At 38.7% G+C, this 18797-nt stretch overlaps 1 protein-coding gene across 2 annotated transcripts in view; it reads left to right on the top strand.

The window, feature by feature from the left end:
* SPPL2A (signal peptide peptidase like 2A) overlaps positions 1-18797 on the top strand; it is a 41940-nt gene that overhangs the window by 14764 nt on the left and 8379 nt on the right. The window contains exons 7-15 of one of the 2 annotated variants that reach the window (XM_012801986.2): positions 909-1005; positions 2587-2688; positions 3456-3537; positions 4365-4439; positions 8674-8730; positions 8922-8975; positions 9401-9503; positions 10484-10561; positions 14197-14357. In XM_012801986.2, coding sequence (XP_012657440.2) covers positions 909-1005; positions 2587-2688; positions 3456-3537; positions 4365-4439; positions 8674-8730; positions 8922-8975; positions 9401-9503; positions 10484-10561; positions 14197-14357 — 809 coding nt within the window. The remainder of the gene's footprint in view (positions 1-908; positions 1006-2586; positions 2689-3455; positions 3538-4364; positions 4440-8673; positions 8731-8921; positions 8976-9400; positions 9504-10483; positions 10562-14196; positions 14358-18797) is intronic. The other variant, XM_023510117.1, reaches the window with a different exon arrangement.

The following is an 18797-nucleotide window of genomic DNA, read 5'->3' as shown; positions in this document are numbered from 1 at the left end:
CAGCCTACCAAGTAGCTGGGACTACAGGTGCCTGCCACAATGCCCAGCTATTTTTTTGTTGCAGTTGTCATTATTGTTTAGCTGACCTGGGCCAGGATCAAACCTGCCACCCTCAGTGTACGTGGCTGGTGCCGTAACCACTGTGCTAGGGGCTTAATTTTTTTTTTTTTTTTTTTTTGAGACAGAGTTTATCTCTATTACCCAGGCTGGAGTGCAGTGGTGTAGCCTCAAACTCCTGGGCAAAAGTTGTCCTCCTGCCTCAGCCTAGTAGTTGGAACTGTAGGTACACACTATCACACTCAGCTAATTTTCTATTTTCTGTAAAGACAGAGTGAACTCAAGTGATCCTCCCACCTTGGCCTCCCAAAGTGCTAGGATTACAAGTGTGAGCCACTATGCCCAGCCAGATTTGGTTTTATCTAGTCAAGTTGTTATAGATAAATTATCCATAGGAAAATATTGTTAGTGTAGTCAATGTCTAAGTTAATTGTTAATTCTCATCCTCAGGTTACATTTTTAAAAGTAATTGTTAGTGTTTTTTATTCTTCCATTCCTTACATTTAAATGAAATATTCATAAATATCTGTAACTCACGTCATAGAAATTTTTAACAAACATGTCAGCTTGGAATCATCGAATGATAGAAAATATAGAGCCAGCTTCAGCCCCTTAGACAATCTTATCAATATATAGTGAGACTAAAACAACACAAAAGCAGCCCCTCTTTAACCCTCAAGATCTAAATATTTGAAGTTTAGTTTCTGATTCAGGTAATACTGTAATCACTGCATTCAGACTATCATAATCCAAACAAAGAAAAAGCCAAAGAATTAATATTGCTTGTCTAAATATTTCCTTATCACATTTCCTTCTGTTCTCATTTAATTTAGTGTCTTGTTTTTTTCTAGTTTATGTTATGATAGGAATTTTCTGCATAGCATCAGCAATGAGTCTGTACAACTGTCTTGCTGCACTAATTCATAAGATACCATGGGGACGATGCACGTATGTATCTCTTATGGGGGCTTTTATAATGTTGATACAATTTAAAAAAACAAGGAAAACTAGAAGTAATATTTTATTTTTTTTTTTTATTGTTTGGGATTCACTGAGGGTACAAAGAATTAGGTTGAACTGATTGCATTTATTAGATAAAGTCCCTCTAGAAGTATTATTTTAAATCTGTGCAGTTTGGTATACATTAGACTTATGGTTGTTTAAATTAACTAAAGTTAAAATTAAAAATTTAGTTTCTCATTCCCATCAGTTTGTAATAGCTACTATATTGGAAGCACAGATGGGGTACCTTTTGGGTCAGGTGCAGTGGGTTACACCTGTAATTCTAGCACTCTGGGAGGCCGAGGCAGGCGAATTGCCTGAGCTCACAGGTTTGAGACCAGCCTGAGCCAGTGTGAGACCTCATCTCTAAAAATAGCTGGGCATTGTGGTGGGCGCCTGTAGTTACAGCTACTTGGGAGGCTGAGGCAGGAGAATCGCTTGAGCCCAAGATAGGTTGCTTGGAGCCATGACTCCATAGGACTCTGCTAAGGGTGACATAGTAAGACTCTGCCTCAAAAAAAAAAAAAAGTACCTTTCATAAGCTGATAAACTGATAAGCATTTTATTGTCTCATTCGTTTTACTTAAAATCAAGACTTTTAAATTGGTATTTCAGTAACTTCTTATGACGGTAGTTAGCATTTACCAGTTCTTGAATCAAGTGAACATTGTAGGCCTGGCTTGGTGGCTCACTCTTGTAATCCTAGCACTCTGGGAGGCCGAGGCAGGTAGAGTGCTTAAGCTCATGGGTTTGAGACTAGCCTGAGTAAGAGTGAGATCCTGTCTCTAAAAATGGGCATTGTGGCGGGTGCCTGTAGTCTCAGCTAATTGGGCAGCTGAGGCAAGAGAATTGCTTGAGCCCAAGAGTTTGAGGTTGGTGTAAGCTGTGATGCCCTCTACCAGGGGCAACTCTGTTTCAAAAAAAGAAAAGTGGGGTGGCACCTGTGGCTCACTGGGTAGGGCACTGGTCTCGTATACTGAGGGTGGCAGGTTGGAACCTGGTCCCAGCCAAACTGCAACAACAACAACAACAAAATAGCAGGGCCTTGTGGCAGGCGCCTGTAGTCCCAGCTACTTGGGAGGCTGAGGCAAGAGAATCGCCTAAGCCCAGGAGTTGGAGGTTGCTGTGAGCTGTGACGTCATGGCACTCTACCGAGGGTGATAAAGTGAAACTCTGTCTCTAAAAAAAAAAAAAAAAAGGCTCAGCGCCTGTGGCTCAAGTGGCTAAGGCGCCAGCCACATACACCTAAAGTGGCAGTCCAAATCCAGCCCTGGCCTGCCAAACAACAGTGACAGCTGCAACTAAAAAATAGCCCGGCGTTGTGGCAGGTGCCCGTAGTCCCAGCTACTTGGGAGGCAGAGACAGGAGACTCACTTGAGCCTAGGAGTTGGAGGTTGCTGTGAGCTGTGATGCCGCGTCACTTTACCCAGGGTGACAGCTTGAGGCTCTGTCTCAAACAAACAAACAAAAAGTGATCATTGTATTTCATTCATAATGTAAACCTAAGTATTTCAATCTCTTTTTTAGGATTGTGTTTCGTGGAAAAAGCATTGAAGTGAGACTTATTTTTCTCTCTGGACTGTGTATCGCAGTAGCTGTTGTTTGGGCTGTATTTCGAAACGAAGATAGGTATGACTCTTCAATATGTTTGCTTTTAGATTAAGGCTAGATTTTTTTTATATCTTATCCTGATATTTATCCATTATGATCATTATGGTATTTTTTTTGCTTTTATCTTAGAACACCAGTCATGAAACAAACTACTTTTTAAATAAGCAGATCTTATGTTAATGGATTTGTGCTCATACAGAGAAGGAAATATGAATTTTGATTTAGACATCTGGACTGAAATAGACTTTTAAAAAATACCTAATTGTATATGTGTAGATAGCCACACAATGGAATGCAATACAACACTAAAAAAGGAAGACAAGCTCTATGAATTAATATGCAGTGATTTCCAGAATATATTTTTAAGTGAAAAAAGTACAAAAATATATATAGAGTATGCTACCTGTCATATAAGAAAGAAGGAGAGATATAAGAAAATATACAGATATTTGTCCATTTGCCAGAAGGATAACCAGAAAAAAATATATACTTAGGTTTTTTTTAATGCTTTATTAATAAAAGTATTGAAAACCAAAAGGATTTAATGGCCTAAAATTTGAGAAACAAAGTTCATGCAACTTCAGGCAGCTTCAGGTGTGATAATCAGTTGGTAGTTATGCATGTTAATTTCTCATATAGTAAGTTGCATAGTTCTAGTTCCCTTTATGTTAAAGCTGTATAGTCAAATAATGGTAATTGAATGGTATTACTTAGTGGTCTATTTATTTTGAAAAGTTTCATCTAAAAATAACTAGATAATGCAATAAATAATATCTTGATTTTAGGTGGGCTTGGATTTTACAGGATATCTTGGGAATTGCTTTCTGTCTGAATTTAATTAAAACACTAAAGCTACCCAACTTCAAGGTAAAGTATACTGTCTTTTTAAAAAAATAACTTTATTAAGGTATAAATTTACCTATAATTAAAAGCACCTATTTTTAGTGCACTGTTTGTTGAAATTTTGCAAATGTATAATTTTGTAACCACCATCCCAGTGAAGTAATAGAACATTTTTCATCTCTTCAAAAAGTTGTTATCTTGGCCTTTGCCATCAGTCATAACCCCTAGGCCGAGGCAACCATTGGTTTGCTAGCTAAAATATTTTTTATCCTTAATATAATATACCAAATGCATAAAATCTTTATAAGAATGAATAATAAATCCTTGTAAGACTAAATAATGAGAGATGAACATTTCTTTGATTCAGTCATTTTTTTAAAAATGAGATGAAGAGTTAGTTTGGTTGTTTTTTAGAGACAGGGTCTCATTCTATTGCCCAGGCTGGAGTACAATGACCTGATCATAGTTTACTACAGCCTCAAATTCCTGGGCTCAAACCATCCTCCTGCCTCAGCCTCATGAGTAGCTGGGAGTACAAACACATGATACCATGCCTGGGTAATTTTTCTGTTTTTTTGTAGAGATGTGTATATTCCCCAAGCTGGTCTTAAGCTCCTGGCCTCCTGCCTCAGCCTCCTAAACCACCGAGATTATAGGCATGAGCCACTGTGCCCAGCCAAGATAAGGGTTTTAAAGTGTTTTGTAAAATAAAACAATACATAGCAATAACTATAAAATACCTTTATAAAAATAGTATTCAAACATATTCTTTTTTTATATTTATGAAATAATTTAATCTCTTAATTTAGATATGGTATGATAATTGACCTTTACATTTGTTTCTTCAACAGTCATGTGTGATACTTCTAGGCCTTCTCCTCTTCTATGATGTATTTTTTGTTTTCATAACACCATTCATCACCAAGGTATGACCATATTATTGAAATCTATGAAGAAACATGCTAAAAAATGAAAATCTTAAACCTGTTATTAGATTATTAATTTCAAGAGCACTGAAATTGGCTTTTAATAGAGGGGTATTTCTAAGCCTTTAATCCATTTCATTAGATACAAAAAAATCTACTGACTGATATAAATATGAAAATATAATTTTTCTTCCCTTTTTAAAATGATTTTTCTTATTAGTATGAGATAGTAAATGTTTTCTATAAGCAGAAAAAGAAAAAGTATCATTTCTACTTTCATTTCTGAAACCCTAGTTTGAGACTAAGAAAGAAAACAACACTGGATGTCTGAAGGCCCAGAGTAGAGCTCTTTCACTTTACAACCCTGGCTAGTCACTGAAGCCTTTCTGCTTCAGTTACTTAATCCATTGTGTGAGAAAGTATTGCTAGCTTTTCATCCTCCCAACCCCAACAGTAAAATTCTTTTGGTTGCAACTGACAGAACCCAACCTAAGCCTTCTGTACCAAAAAGGTCCCTTGTATGAGGCAGCATGTAGAGTCTTGGGTGGAGTGAACCTCAGGAGAAACCAGACCCAAGGGCTTAGACCCACCCACATGCTTCCCTTTCTCCTTCTGTCCATTTGTTTATTCTCTCAGACTGGCTTTTTCCATGAGGTTAGAGTCATAGCATCTGGCAACTGTTGGTCATATGTACCCTACTGCGCTCCACAATAAAATGAGGAGGGGTATTGGATGAGTATGGTAGTTCCATTATTTGCCCAGTTTTTCTACTTGACCCTTTTCCTGTCTCATGAATGTATTAACTGTTGCTTAATTCTCCTTCTTTCCTCTACTTTGATTCTTTATTTGTTACTTCATATCATCCCTTTATCCTTTGTCACATTCACATTTAGTATTTGGTATTCGCTACTTTTCCCATTCATTCTTTTATGCTTTCTTTGTACTTTACTACCTAGGAAATCACTGTAACAATCTGCACTTCTTATATCTGCTATAATGGCCTAAGTACAAACATATGCCCTACTGCGGAGAGCTAAAATTGCAACTAGATAGCAAATACAGTGAACTGCCTCAATTACAGCTACCCTGGCTTTTACTAGCACCTGTCCATGAATTAATGATAAGCCATTTGACTCATTGACTTCATTGAACAATAGTATTCTAATAAGGCATAGATTTAGTATTAAAAGTTATAACTAAACTCATTGATTTATTGAAGAATTTTGTATTTCTTCCCAAAGCTGTCCTAGCTTGTATCCATTTACTCAATTCAAAAATATGTTTTTTATAAGGTACCCCATCAGTGAAAGTCAAGTATTCTCTCTACAAAGCCTTGCCCATAAATCAGTAAATAATGCAGATCACACAACAGATGTAGCTATAAACTGTAACTAAATTCTTTTTAAAACTAATTTTTCCATTCTAACACTATTATCACTATGAATATCAAACATACTTGCCAGAAAATGATCTCTGTTCCCTGCATGTGAAACGTTTTTAGAATTTCAAAGGTAAAGGATAATACACATAATAAAGATGTCTTTTAGTTTCCTTTCTTTATCATATGCTTAGGAATTTTTTTGTCTTTTTTCTTAGTTCCTACTAACTAGGAATATGGTTTCTAACAATACAGTGGAAAAAGCTGATGTTCTCTTTGGAATTCATTGTTGTAGAGTTGTAGAAGGATTAAACGTTGGAATCCTAAACATGTTCTCACCCCAGGTATTAGTGGCCTTCTAGTGAGTTGGCAGGGCTCGTAGTGTATTACTCCTACAGCAATAAGAACCTGTCTTACCCATTTTTTCCATTTACCATTATATGTAGTAGTGTATCTTGCAAATAGTAGTTACTCAGGTATCTTTGAATGTATGGGAGGATGTCAGTAATGACCTTCAGTTAAGTGTTTTAAATAACAATTGAAAAACAAACCAAAACGAACTCTATCTGGAAATTTGATCACAACCTGGGAATTTACTTTACTTTAAGGAACAGTATTTTTTATTAGTTTATTTTCGTAAACTCCTGTGATTAACCCCTCTGAAACTCAAAGCTTAACATGAGAAAAAGAGTTCTGTAGCTGGAGATTTTATCCTTCTTTACTCAGCTCCAGTATCAGTGAGGTCCTTTCAAAAACACTCAAGTAGACTCGGCGCCTATAGCTCAACCGGCTAAGGCGCCAGCCACGTACACCTAAGGTGGCGGGTTCGAATCCCCAGCCCGGACCCGCCAAACAACAATGACGGCTGCAACCAAAAAATAGCCGGGCGTTGTGGCGGGCGCCTGTGGTCCCAGCTACTTGGGAGGTGGAGGCAAGAGACTCGCTTGAGCCCAGGAGTTGGAGGTTGCTGTGAGCTGTAATGCCACGGCACTCTGCCCAGGGGGACAGCTTGAGGCTCTGTCTCAAAAAAAAAAAACAAAAAAACAAAAAAACACTCAAGTAATTTTTCTCCTGTGAGCTCCACCCACATGGAAAATATTTTAGTTAGTGTATCAAATGTTCCTAACATTCAACATTTGTTTATCTTCTTCTTACCTATTTTGCTTATATGTTTATCACAGTATGAAACATAAAATGGATATTTAATGCAATCTTCACTTGCTAGCGCTAAACATTTTTCTTCTCCACAACAGACTTGGCTATCAGGAGAAAACCTTTTTGTAAACTCACACAGCCCCCATAAAAAGACTTTATCCAGACACAAGGAACGGAAATTTAGCTAAGGTTGATGTTTTGATTGGAACATTAAAAGCTGGCAGGACTGAAATCAGAGCGGAATCAGGTTAGAGAATCAGGGTTCTATAGGGTTGGTTTTTCTCAAGTTTGGTTTCATTGTTTTGTTACTGTGGTGAGTAACCAGAAGGTCAGATATATATTTATTCAAATTATGTTACCAATATTTGTTGCAAAGCTATGTATAAAGGATTTTAGTTTGTCTATCTTCGTTGAAATTGCTGAAAATGACTAAGAACCATAGTACAGAGGCTAATAATTAGGTTCGACAACTTTTCCAAGGAAAAGTGTCACATACCTCATTGCTGAGTATCACTACAGTCACCTTTGAAGTATTCCCTTTGAGAAGCTATGCCAGCTCCTAGTCCATCCTTCAGAGCAATTTTGGAACTTTTTCTTCTGGAATGGCCGTCAAAGCTGTTGTCATATTACCCTTGATGTCCTGAAAATCACCAAAATGTCTTCCTTTCATATTTCCATTATGTTTGGGTAAAGAAAAAAGTCATGGGGAGCCAGATCAGAAGAGTAGGGATGGTGTTCCAACACAGTTATTTGTTTACTGGCTGAAACTCCCTCAGAGACATGCTGTGTGAGCTGGGGCCTTGTCCTGCTGCAAGAACCCATCTTTCTCATGCCAAGATTTTCAGTTAAGGTTTTCCTATTTCTCTATTGATGTTTACTTAGACTACCATGCTTTTCACAATCAGCTGCTGATTTTGACACACAACTCGATGAATTTCTGCAATGTTTTCACCAGTTCTATTTGTAATTGGCTGCCCAGATCTCTCTTCATCAGTGACCCTTTCTCTCCTCTTAGAAAAATGTTTAATCCATTTGTACACTGCCATCATCTTCATGGCATTATCCCCGTAAACTTGAACTAACACATCCCTGATTTCACTTCCACTCTTGCCAAATTTAACAAGAAATTTAATGATTGTTTGTTGCTCTAATTCAAGCTCCCCCATTCACACAACAACAATACTGAACACGACTCAGCAAGGCACTGGCACACATCAACATGAACACAGCTGTGAGACACTGATATCCCAAGGTTATGAAACCTTATCAAGTTATTTGTACAGTACTGTCAACATAAGTGTACAGTGGCAGGTTCACCAACTTAATTGTCAGACCTCACATATGACATAATTCAACTAATTAAAATTTATAATCCATTACAAATGTTAGATATGAATATGTCAGTATGTATCAGAGTTCAGGGTTCACATGAATCATCTCTGTATGGTTCATTTGTCAGTTTCTGGTAATTGTTGAGCTCTGATAAAGTAGAACAGTGTGCTAGGTGGGTTTTTGTTTTAAATGACTTCAATTTTTGCATATACAGAGACTATTTTAGGAAAAAAGGCAGCTAAAGCCCATCTGCCCTAAGTTTACAGTAAGCAATGTACCATGGGGATTACTTAAATCATTCTTCAATAATAGCAAATTATTCTCCTTAAACGATAGGACAACTTCTTTTATTTTCTTCCTTAATTTTAGAATGGTGAGAGTATCATGGTTGAACTTGCAGCTGGACCTTTTGGAAATACCGAAAAGGTAGGGATGGCAATTGCATGGGAATAGGTCCCCAGTGTATATATGTGTATCCAGTGAATCATTTTGTCTTCTTGTGTAATTGGTCATGTAGTGCATGTTAAGGTATTGTAAAACTTATTTCTCACAAAATATACCCCTTTTCTTAGTTATTCTAAATTATTAAATACCTATTGACTTGGGTTTCATCCTAGAATGGTGGAAACTTGGTGGAAGCCACTGCTCAGCCCTCAGCTCCCCATGAGAAAGTAAGGATTGTATTTCAGATATGTTCATTGGACTTTAAATCATATCCTCTGAGTCAAGATTCTTCTTTGGGCAAGAATTCCGATTGGAAAAAAAAAAAAAAAATTGGTTTCAAGGCCTGAGTCTTAAAAAGAGAAAAAAAAGAAAACGATTAAATGTGGAGATAGTAGGCTAATACTGTTAATCCTACATGTGTGTTGGGTTTCATTCTCCAAACTGCATATCTATTTCTTTCAAGCTTTCTATACCTTCAGAGTATGTACATGTATGAATGCCTAGTTTGTGTTCTCTAATTTCAAGTCCTTTTAAAATGTCAATTTTGAAGTGTTAAAACAATTATTCTAATATCAATCATTCTCTTTCTAAAAGATATGGGTAAAAATTGCTAAGAGTTTTATTGGTAGCTTTTTTTTTTTTTTTTTAACAGTTGCCAGTTGTCATCAGAGTGCCAAAGCTGATCTGTTTCTCAGTAATGAGTGTGTGCCTCATGCCTGTTTCAATATTGGGTTTTGGAGACATTATTGTACCAGGTAAACAGTTGTAACAATTTTAGTGAAAAACATACTGATGGTTTAAAATTGTCGTATGTCTATTAAAAGTTTCCTAGTCTATATTAATTATTTCTGGCTGTTGCCAGAGCTACGATTAGTGATAAAGATAGAAAAACACATATTGAGGGATATAAGGTAAAGCTCAAATGGTAACAACCAAAGTACTGTAATATTTCCCAGGGCTCAAAGAGTATCTTAGATGAAGCAGCTAGAATCAGTTTAACATTTTTCCCCCCAAAAAGTATCATTTTGTGACTCCTTGGAAGTTGAGTATAATAATGCCAAACATAGACTTTCTATTATGTCTATTTTAAAATATTAGTTTAAAGTTAAATATAAGGCTCAGCTCCTGTAGCTCAAGCAGCTAAGACACCAGCCACATACACCAGAGCTGATAGGTTCAAATCCAGCCCAGGCTTGCCAAACAACAATGACAACTACCACCAAAAAATAGCCAGGCGTTGTGGCAGGTGCTTGTAGTCCCAGTTACTTGGGAGGCTGAAGCAAGAGAATCACTTAAGCTCAGCCCAGGAGTTGGAGGTTACTATGAGCTGTGATGCCATGGCACTCTACCCAGGGCAACAGCTTGAGGCTCTGTCTCAAAAAATAAAATAAAATAAAATAAATTGCTTGAGTTCAGGAATTCGAGACCAGCCTGAGCAAGAGGGAGACCCTGAGTCTAAAAGTAGCCAGACATTGTAGTAGGTGCCTATAGTTCCCAGCTACTAGAGAGACTGAGGCAAGAAGATCACTTGAGCCTAAGAGTTTGAGGTTGCTGTGAGCTATGACACCATAGCACTCTACTCAGGACAACAAAGTGAGACACTGTCTCCAAAAAAGAAAAAAAGAAAAAAAGAAAATTAAATACAATATAGCGTATACTGTCACCATAGTTAACAATTGAATTTGTGTTGTTGTTGTTTTAAGAAAATAATGTAGACTTTTGGTTTTTTGTTTAGGCCTATTGATTGCATACTGTAGAAGATTTGATGTTCTGACTGGCTCTTCTTCTGTGTACTACATTTCCTCCACAATTGGTAAATTTGGGTGTTTTTTCTTTTATGTTGAATTCTATTATCTGGAGGAAAAGGCAGAGGTCTAAAAATAATGCGTTTGGAATTTTTATTCTTTGTTGTTGATAAATTCTTCCATCAAAAAGGGATAGTCGGGCAGCAGTGAGTAGGTGACAGCCCCATATACTGAGGGTGGCGCCTTCAAACCCAGCCCCGGTCAAACTGCAACAAAAAAATAGCCAGGTGTTGTGGCAGGCCCCTTTAGTCCCAGCTACTTTGAAGGCTGAGGCAAGAGAATCACCTAAGCCCAAGAGCTCGAGGTTGCTTTGAGCTGTGATGCCATGGCACTCTACCAAGAGCAACAAAATGAGACTCTGTCTCTAAAAAAAAAAGATAGTCATACTTTACTATTTATGTCACAAAATTCTGGAGGTTTAAAAAGAAAATTCAAGCCAGCCCCATGGGTCATGCCTATAGTCTTAGCCCTTTGAGAGGTCAAGGCCAGAGGATAGCTTGAGCTCAAGAGTTAAAGACCACCTGAGACCAGCCTGAGCAAGAGCAAGACCCTGTCTCTACTAAAAATAGAAAAACTAAGGGCAGGCGCCATGGCTCACACCTGTAATCCTAGTACTGTGGGAAGTCAAGGCAGGTGGATTGCCTGAGCTCACAAGTTCGAGACCAGCTGAGCCAGAGCAAGCCCCCCATCTCTAAAAATAGCTGGGCATTGTGGTGGGCACTGTAGTCCTAGCTACTTGGGAGGCTGAGGCAAGAGAATCACTTAAGCCCGAGAGTTTGAGGTCGCCGTGAGCTGTGATGCTACGGCACTCTACCAAGGGTGACAAAGTGAGACTTTGTCTCAAAAAAAAAAAAAAAAAAAGAAAGAAAAACTAGCCAGGCATTTTGGCAGGTATCTATAGTCCCAGCTGCTTGGGAGGCTGAGGCAGGAGAATCGCTTGAACCCAGGAGTTGAGATTACTGTAAAATAGGCTGATGCCACAGCACTCTAGCCCAAGATGACAGAGTAAGACTCTGCCTCAAAAAAAAAAAAAAGATAAATAAAGGAAATTTGATATAAAAAAGATAAGATTGTATATATAAATGCTTATTAGAACACCTGGCACGTAAGTAGTCAATAAATGCCGTATTATGAGATTTTTTTTTAAATAGTATATGGGTTATTATATATTTATTTAAATAAATTTATGGCACAATAACCTCTCACCTGAAATAGCAGAGGTTGTCATCACTTGTTTCTGTCTTTCTATTATTGAGAACAGAGTTAAAAAAAAAAAAAAACAGTAAATGAGACAAAAAAAAAATACCCTGGTACATTGAAACATATCAAATAGATATCTCAAAGTCCATATACCAAAGCTTTTTATATTTAGATAAATAACCTCTCCCCAAGCCATTTAGATATTATTCTAGCAAGATTTCAAGTCCGTGGTGGAATTAAATTCAGTAAACTAAAAGTATATATTAATAGTAGACAAAGATGTTAGAAACATGTACCTTGACAGCAAGAAAATAGCTAAGTGAGGGAGAGGATGAAAAAAAACTATAAAGAAACAGAAAAGCAGTTTGAGGCCACTAAATGTATGCTGTCTGAGGGGATTACTGTGTTAGAGTTCAGTACCACTCAGTGTGTTAGAGTAAAAGAGGCAGATTATAGGAATAGTCATTAATTTTACTGTGTAAATGTGGGCAACTCACGTAAACTCCCTGGTCCTTATGCCTCATCTTTAAAATGAGGAGCTAGATTAAATTGTCAGTAAAGCTCCAGTATTCTGAACTCCTCTGTACATGATGAAAGAAAGGTCATTAAGAAAAGTTCAAGGGTATGTGTGAATCTCTCTAAATGTAGAATATGAATGTCTTAACACAATAACTAAGAAAATGACATGAAGGCTATGTTAACCAGTTGGATGAAAGTATTTCAAATTGTATATAGAAACAGCACACTGTACCCCATGATAGTATTAATGTACACAGCTATGATTTAATAAAACAAAAATAAAAAAAAGAAAAACTTTAATTCAGGAAAAAGAAAGGAAAAGTTCAAATAGGCTTGGTGCCTATATCTCAGTGATTAGGGCGCCAGCCACATACATTGGGGCTGGCAGGTTCAAACCCGGCCTGGGCCTGCTAAATAACGACAACTGCAACAAATAATAGCTGGGCATTGTAGCAGGCACCTGTAGTCCCAGCTACTTGGGAGGCCTGAGGCAAGAAAATCGCTTAAGCCTTAGAGTTTGAGGTTGCTGTGAGCTGTGACACTATGGCACTCTACCAAGGATGACATAGTAAGACTCTGTCTCAAAAAAAAAAAAAGTTCAAATAATGTTTGGTAGGAGCTTACTAAAGAAGATTAGGAAATTATGTAATCAATAATAGAAAAATTTTTCAAAGCAACCTTTAATGCCTGTGAGTGCATGTTTAGTTATCTAAAATGTGGAATCATGAAACAGCATCCTTAATAGTGACAGATACGTGAGACTTTCTTTTTTCTTTTCTGAGACAGAGTCTCATATGTCATCCTTGGTAAAGTGCCGTGGTATCACAGCTCACAGCAACTTCAAACTCTTGGGCTTAAGCAATTCTCTTGCCTCCACCTCTCAAGTAGTTGGGACTACAGGCACCTGCCACAATGCCCAGCCTTTTTTGTTGTCGTTGTTGCAGTTGCCTTTGTTGTTTAGCAGGCCCGGGCTGGGTTCCAACCTGCCAGCCTCCGTATATGTGGCTGGTACCCTAACCACTGAGATACAGGCGCCAACCCATGCGAGACTTTCTTGAATTATCTATATCAATGTTTGTTAAGTTAGTAATAATTGAAATACTAACCTGTTTCCTTTTTCTTTTTTTTTTTTTTGAAACGGAGTCTCACTTTGCCCCCCTCAATAGAGTGCTGTGGTGTCATAGCTCACAGCAACCTCAAACTCTTGTGCTCCAATGATCCTCTTGCCTCAGACTCCTGAGAAGCTGGGACTACAGGTGGCTGCCATAACATCTAGCTAGTTTTTCTGTTTTTAGTAGAAAGGGGTTTTGCTCTTGTTCAAGCTGGTCTTGAACTCCTGGGCTCAAGCAGTCCGCCCATCTTGGCCTCCCAGAGTGCTAGGGCTATAGGTTTGAGCCACTGCAACTGGCCCAAGTTTCCAAAATTTTTAAAAACCTCTATAGAATATCTCTCCAAATTACTGTCTAAGAGAATAATGAAATTATAATAAGAATTCATAGTACAAAAATGTTCTAAGAAATATTTGAAAATCAGCCAGATTTGGTGGCTCACACCTGTAATCCCAGCATTCTGGAAGGCCAAGGCAGGTGGATCACTTGAGTTCAGGAGTTTGAGACCAGCCTAAGCAAGAACAAGACCCCTCTCTACTAAAAATAGAAAAACAAGCTGGGCATCGTGGTGGGCACCTGTAGTCCCAGCTACTCAGGAGGCTGAGTCAAGAGGATCATTTGAGCCCAGGAGTTTGAGGTTGCTGTGAGCTATGATACCACGGCACTCTACCAAGGGCAACAGCATGAGACTCTTTCTCAAAAAAAGAAAGAGGGAAGAAAAGAAATATTTGAAAATCAGTACTTCAATGAGGGGATGAAAACCCTATCTTTGGTAACATATAGAAATGAGTAATACGTTGGTGTTCTTCTTACAGCGTATGCCGTTGGCATGATACTTACATTTGTTGTTCTGGTGCTGATGAAGCAGGGGCAGCCTGCACTCCTCTATTTAGTACCTTGCACACTTATTACTGCCTCAGTTGTTGCTTGGAGACGTAAGGAAATGAGAAAGTTCTGGAAAGGTAACAACTATCAGGTATGTTCTTAGATTTTTGGTTACCAAGTTACAATATAATTCACTAACAGTTTGAATGGGAACTCCTATGTCTCTAACAAAGCTTTTATGTACCAAAAAGAAGTACCGCAATTATTTACATAGCATTTACATTGTACTGGGCATTGTAAGTAATCTAGAGGTGATTTGAAGGATATAGGAGGGTGGACGTAGGTTACATGTAAATACTGTGTCACCTTTTGCATAAGGGACTTGAGCATAGGGATGTTGGTGTCCGTGGGGATCCCAGAGCTAACCCCCGGGGGATACCCACGGAAGACTGTCCTACCTCCTTACTCGCTGTCCACCTGCTGCATCATCAGTTCTCATCTCCACCGCAGTCTTATGCCAAAAACCTGACCTCTCAAGACAAAATTACCAAAAGCAATGAGAGAGCATTGTGGAAAATAAAATGGTATTTCAAGGTACATTTGCCAAATCTACACTAAAGTAGATTTTATGTAAGAAGGAACTATAAAATAAGTACTGAATTTTGAGATTGACATTAGCTATTTATAGTAAGAGTCTTGATGTTTTGCAGATAAATAGTATGTTCTCTCCAGCATCTTTAAATGGGCCTAACTAAACCAGACAGGGCACTTAATTGAGATTAAGTGGACATGGTTGGCCAGGTGTGGTAGCTCACACCTGTAATCCTAGCACTCTGAGAGGCCAAGGCAAGAGGATCCCTTGAGATCAGGAGTTGGAGACCAGCCTGAGCAAGACCAAGACCCTATCTCTAGTAAAAATAGAAAAATTAGCCAAGTGTTGTGGTGGTCGCCACTCAGGAATCTGAGGCAGAAGGATCACTTGAACCCAGGACTTTGAGGTTGCTGTGAGATAGGTTGATACCATGACATTCTAGCCTGGGGTAACAGAAAGACTCTGTTTCAAAAACAAATAAAATAAATAAGTGAACAAGGATGACTTTTCTTTAAAATTCCTAGAACATGGGGCGGCGCCTGTGGCTCAGTGGGTAGGGCACCGGCCCCATATACTGAGAGTGGTGGGTTCAAACCCGGCCCCAGCCAAACTGCAACAAAAAAATAGCTGAGAATTGTGGCGGATGCCTGTAGTCCCAGCTACTCAGGAGGCTGAGGCAAGAGCATTGCTTAAACCCAGGAGTTGGAGGGTGCTGTGAGCTGTGACGCTATGGCACTGTACCAAGGGCAATAAAGTGAGACTCCGTCTCTAAGGAAAAAAAAATAATAATAAAATAAAATTCCTAGAACAAGAAAATCTTAATAACAGAATCTTGTTATGTTTGAATTGTTTCTTCATTGAAATTAACTTCTTTTCTTTTTTTCCTAAATTTTCTTGGTATTCCATTGAAGTCTGCATTGAAATTAAGGAGGGTTGGGAAATCCTAGCCTATTGAGGTCAGGACCATTGCATTGACTGCCCCAAAAGTAAAAGCACTCTGTAAGGCAGTTAGCCTCTGCTTTGCCCTGTTATAACAAACTACCCCCCTTATCCACTCTCACACATGTATGTCAGTGGTCACATGAACAAAAAGAGAGATACTTTGGGTTGAGTGGCTGCAATATTGATAGTAGATAAACAGTTCAAAGTTCATGTTCATCTTGTGGTTGGTCTGTAGTGTTATTTGTAATGTTATTTAATGAGAGATGGTTAACACATTAAGTTACAGGCTACTAGGAAAAAACACTGGCTTAAAATTCTTTTGGGGAAGTCTTGTAATTTCTTTGAGATTTAGTTAGTACTTGGCTTTGTCTACCTCACAAAGCTGTTATCTCAGCTTATGCTAATATACATTTCCTTTGTGGTAAACAAGGCCCTTTTTTTTTTTTTTTTTTTTTTTTTGAGACAGTCTTGCTCTTTTACCCTGGGTAAAGTGTTGTGGCATCATACCTCACAGCAACCTCAAACTCTTGGGCTCAGGTGATCCTCTTGCTTCAGCCTCCTGAGTAACTAGGATTACAGATACATGCCACCAACCCAGCTAATTTTTTTCTATTTTTAGTAGAGATGGGGTCTCACTCTTGTTCATGCAAGTCTCCAACTCCTGAGCTCAAGGGATCCTGCTGCCTCAGCCTCCTAGACTTCTAGGATTATAGTCATGAGCTACCACACCTGACCTTTTGGGCAGGGGAGGGATTTAAGAGAAATCTTGCTCTGTCTCCCAGGCTGGAGTGCAGGGGCACGATCATTGCTCACTGCAGCCTTGAAGTCCTAGGTTAAAGCAGTCCTGCTCCCCTCAGCCTCCGAAGTAGCTGGAACTAAAGATGTATGCTACCATATTCAGTCATTATTTTTTTAATTTTTTGGTACAGACAAGAGTCTTAATATGTTGCCGAGGCTGGTCTCAAACTACGAGCCTCAAGTGAACCTTCTACCTGGAATCCCAATGTGCTAGGATTAGAGGAGCCACCACATCCTCCCTTGGAGGCATAATTAATGGGATCTGATGAAGGATTCAGTATGGAGAGAGGAAAAGAATGGGGTTTCTGGCTTAGGAAACTAAATGGGTGGATGGTGACACTATTCACTGAGATAAAGGAAGGGCAACAGGGCTGAGGAAAAAGATGATGAATTCAGTGTTGAACATTTCAGAGTACCTATAGAACCACCAGGAGATGAGAAACAATAGGCAGTTGAATAAATGAGTCTGCTGTGCAGGAGATAGACCTGGCTAGAGATAGAGATAAAAATTGGGGAGTGTCATTAGCATACAAAGAAAAGTGAGTGAGAATGTAGTGGAGAAGACAGACTCAGGACAGAATTGTAAGCAGAGGTTTCTACTGTTAGGAGGAATATCTGATTAACCGTGAGGTAAATCAGGACACAGAAGACTAGCAACATGAGGAAATTTTGTTTAGCTCTGGCATTAAATCTTTGTTTATTTTAGGATTTAAATTTGAGACTTAGTGAAAACAATGTGTGCTATCTTACAGTGTATTTGTGTTTATTGTTATTTTCATTGCCTGCATTTTTACTTATAAAAAATTCTCCTCTTTGGGCAGCACCTGTGGCTCAGTGACTAGGGCGCTGGCCCCATATACTGAGGATGGCAGGTTCAAACCTGGCCCCGGCAAAAATGCAACAAAAAATATCTGGGCACTATGGCAGGCCCCTATAGTCCCAGCTACTCAGGAGGCTGAGGCAAGAGATGCCTAAGCCCAAGAGCTGGTGCTGCTGTGAGCTATGACGCCATGGCACTACCTAGGGCAACAAAGTGAGGCTCTGTCTCTAAAAAAATAAATAAATAAAATTCCTTTCTTCTTTAACACAGCTTTTAAAGTATTTTATTGTAAAAATATATAGTGCTTATACAAAATTTGGAATATGGGGTGCAATGTGCACTGCTTTGGGGATGTATGCACTGAAGGCCCTAGATTCACCAGTGCAATGTATCAACATGGCAAAATTGTGCTTGTATCCCATAGGCATATATATAAATAAAAAATAAGGGGGGGTGGTGCCTGTGGCTCAGCGGGTAGGGTGCCAACCCCATATACTGAGGGTGGAGGATTCTAACCCAGCCCCGGCCATACTGCAACAAAAAATAGCCAGGCGTTATGGCGGGCACCTGTAGTCCCAGCTTCTCGGGAGGCTGAGGCAAAAGAATCCCCTAAATCCAAGAGCTGAAGGTTGCCGTAAACTGTGATATCACGGTACTGTACTGAGGGTGACAAAGTGAAACTGTCTCGAAAAATAAAAAATAAATAAAAAATAATTAAGGAGGGAGAAAGGGAATTTGGAAAACATAAAAAAAAAAAAAAGATTAAGGGGCACGCCTGTGGCTCAGTGGGTAGAGCACTGGCCCCATGTACCGAGGGTGGTGGGTTCAAACCCAGCCCCAGCCAAACTGCAACAAAAAATAGCCAGATGTTATGGTGGGCGCCTGTAGTCTCAGCTCCTCAGGAGGCTGAGGCAAGAAAATCCCCTAAGCCCAAGAGCTGGAGGTTGCTGTGAGCTGTGATGCCATGGCACTCTACCAAGGGTGATAAAGTGAGATTCTGTCTCTACAAAAAAAAAAAAAAAGATTAAGAAGGAAATTAAATCTACCCATAATCCACCACTCAGAGATAGTTAGGGTTTAAGTAAATTTCCTTCTTTGCCTTCTCTAGATAAATGGATAGATGGGCAAATTATTATTATAGATAGTTCTCTATTTTGCTTTTCCACTGCATTTTTGTGCTATTTTGTTTAAAATTCCTTGTCAAAATCATTTTAATATCTGTCTAATATTTTCTTATATACATGTACCATACTTTATCATTTACTATCATTTTTCTTTAAGGGATTATCAAGGAAATGATTCAAAATTGGGGGAAAATTGATGTGAAAGATGTTCATTGCAATACTTCGAGTCTTCTTGTTTCTGTTTAATGACTTATAGGTTATTACTAGCAGTTAATGTACTAAAAACTTAACATAGGCTCAGCGCCTGTGGCTCAA

This window comes from Otolemur garnettii, unplaced genomic scaffold (assembly GCF_000181295.1).
Source record: "Otolemur garnettii isolate 467f Iridium unplaced genomic scaffold, OtoGar3 scaffold00011, whole genome shotgun sequence".
NCBI lineage: Eukaryota > Metazoa > Chordata > Mammalia > Primates > Galagidae > Otolemur > Otolemur garnettii.
This window is presented reverse-complemented; position numbering and strand designations above follow the sequence as displayed.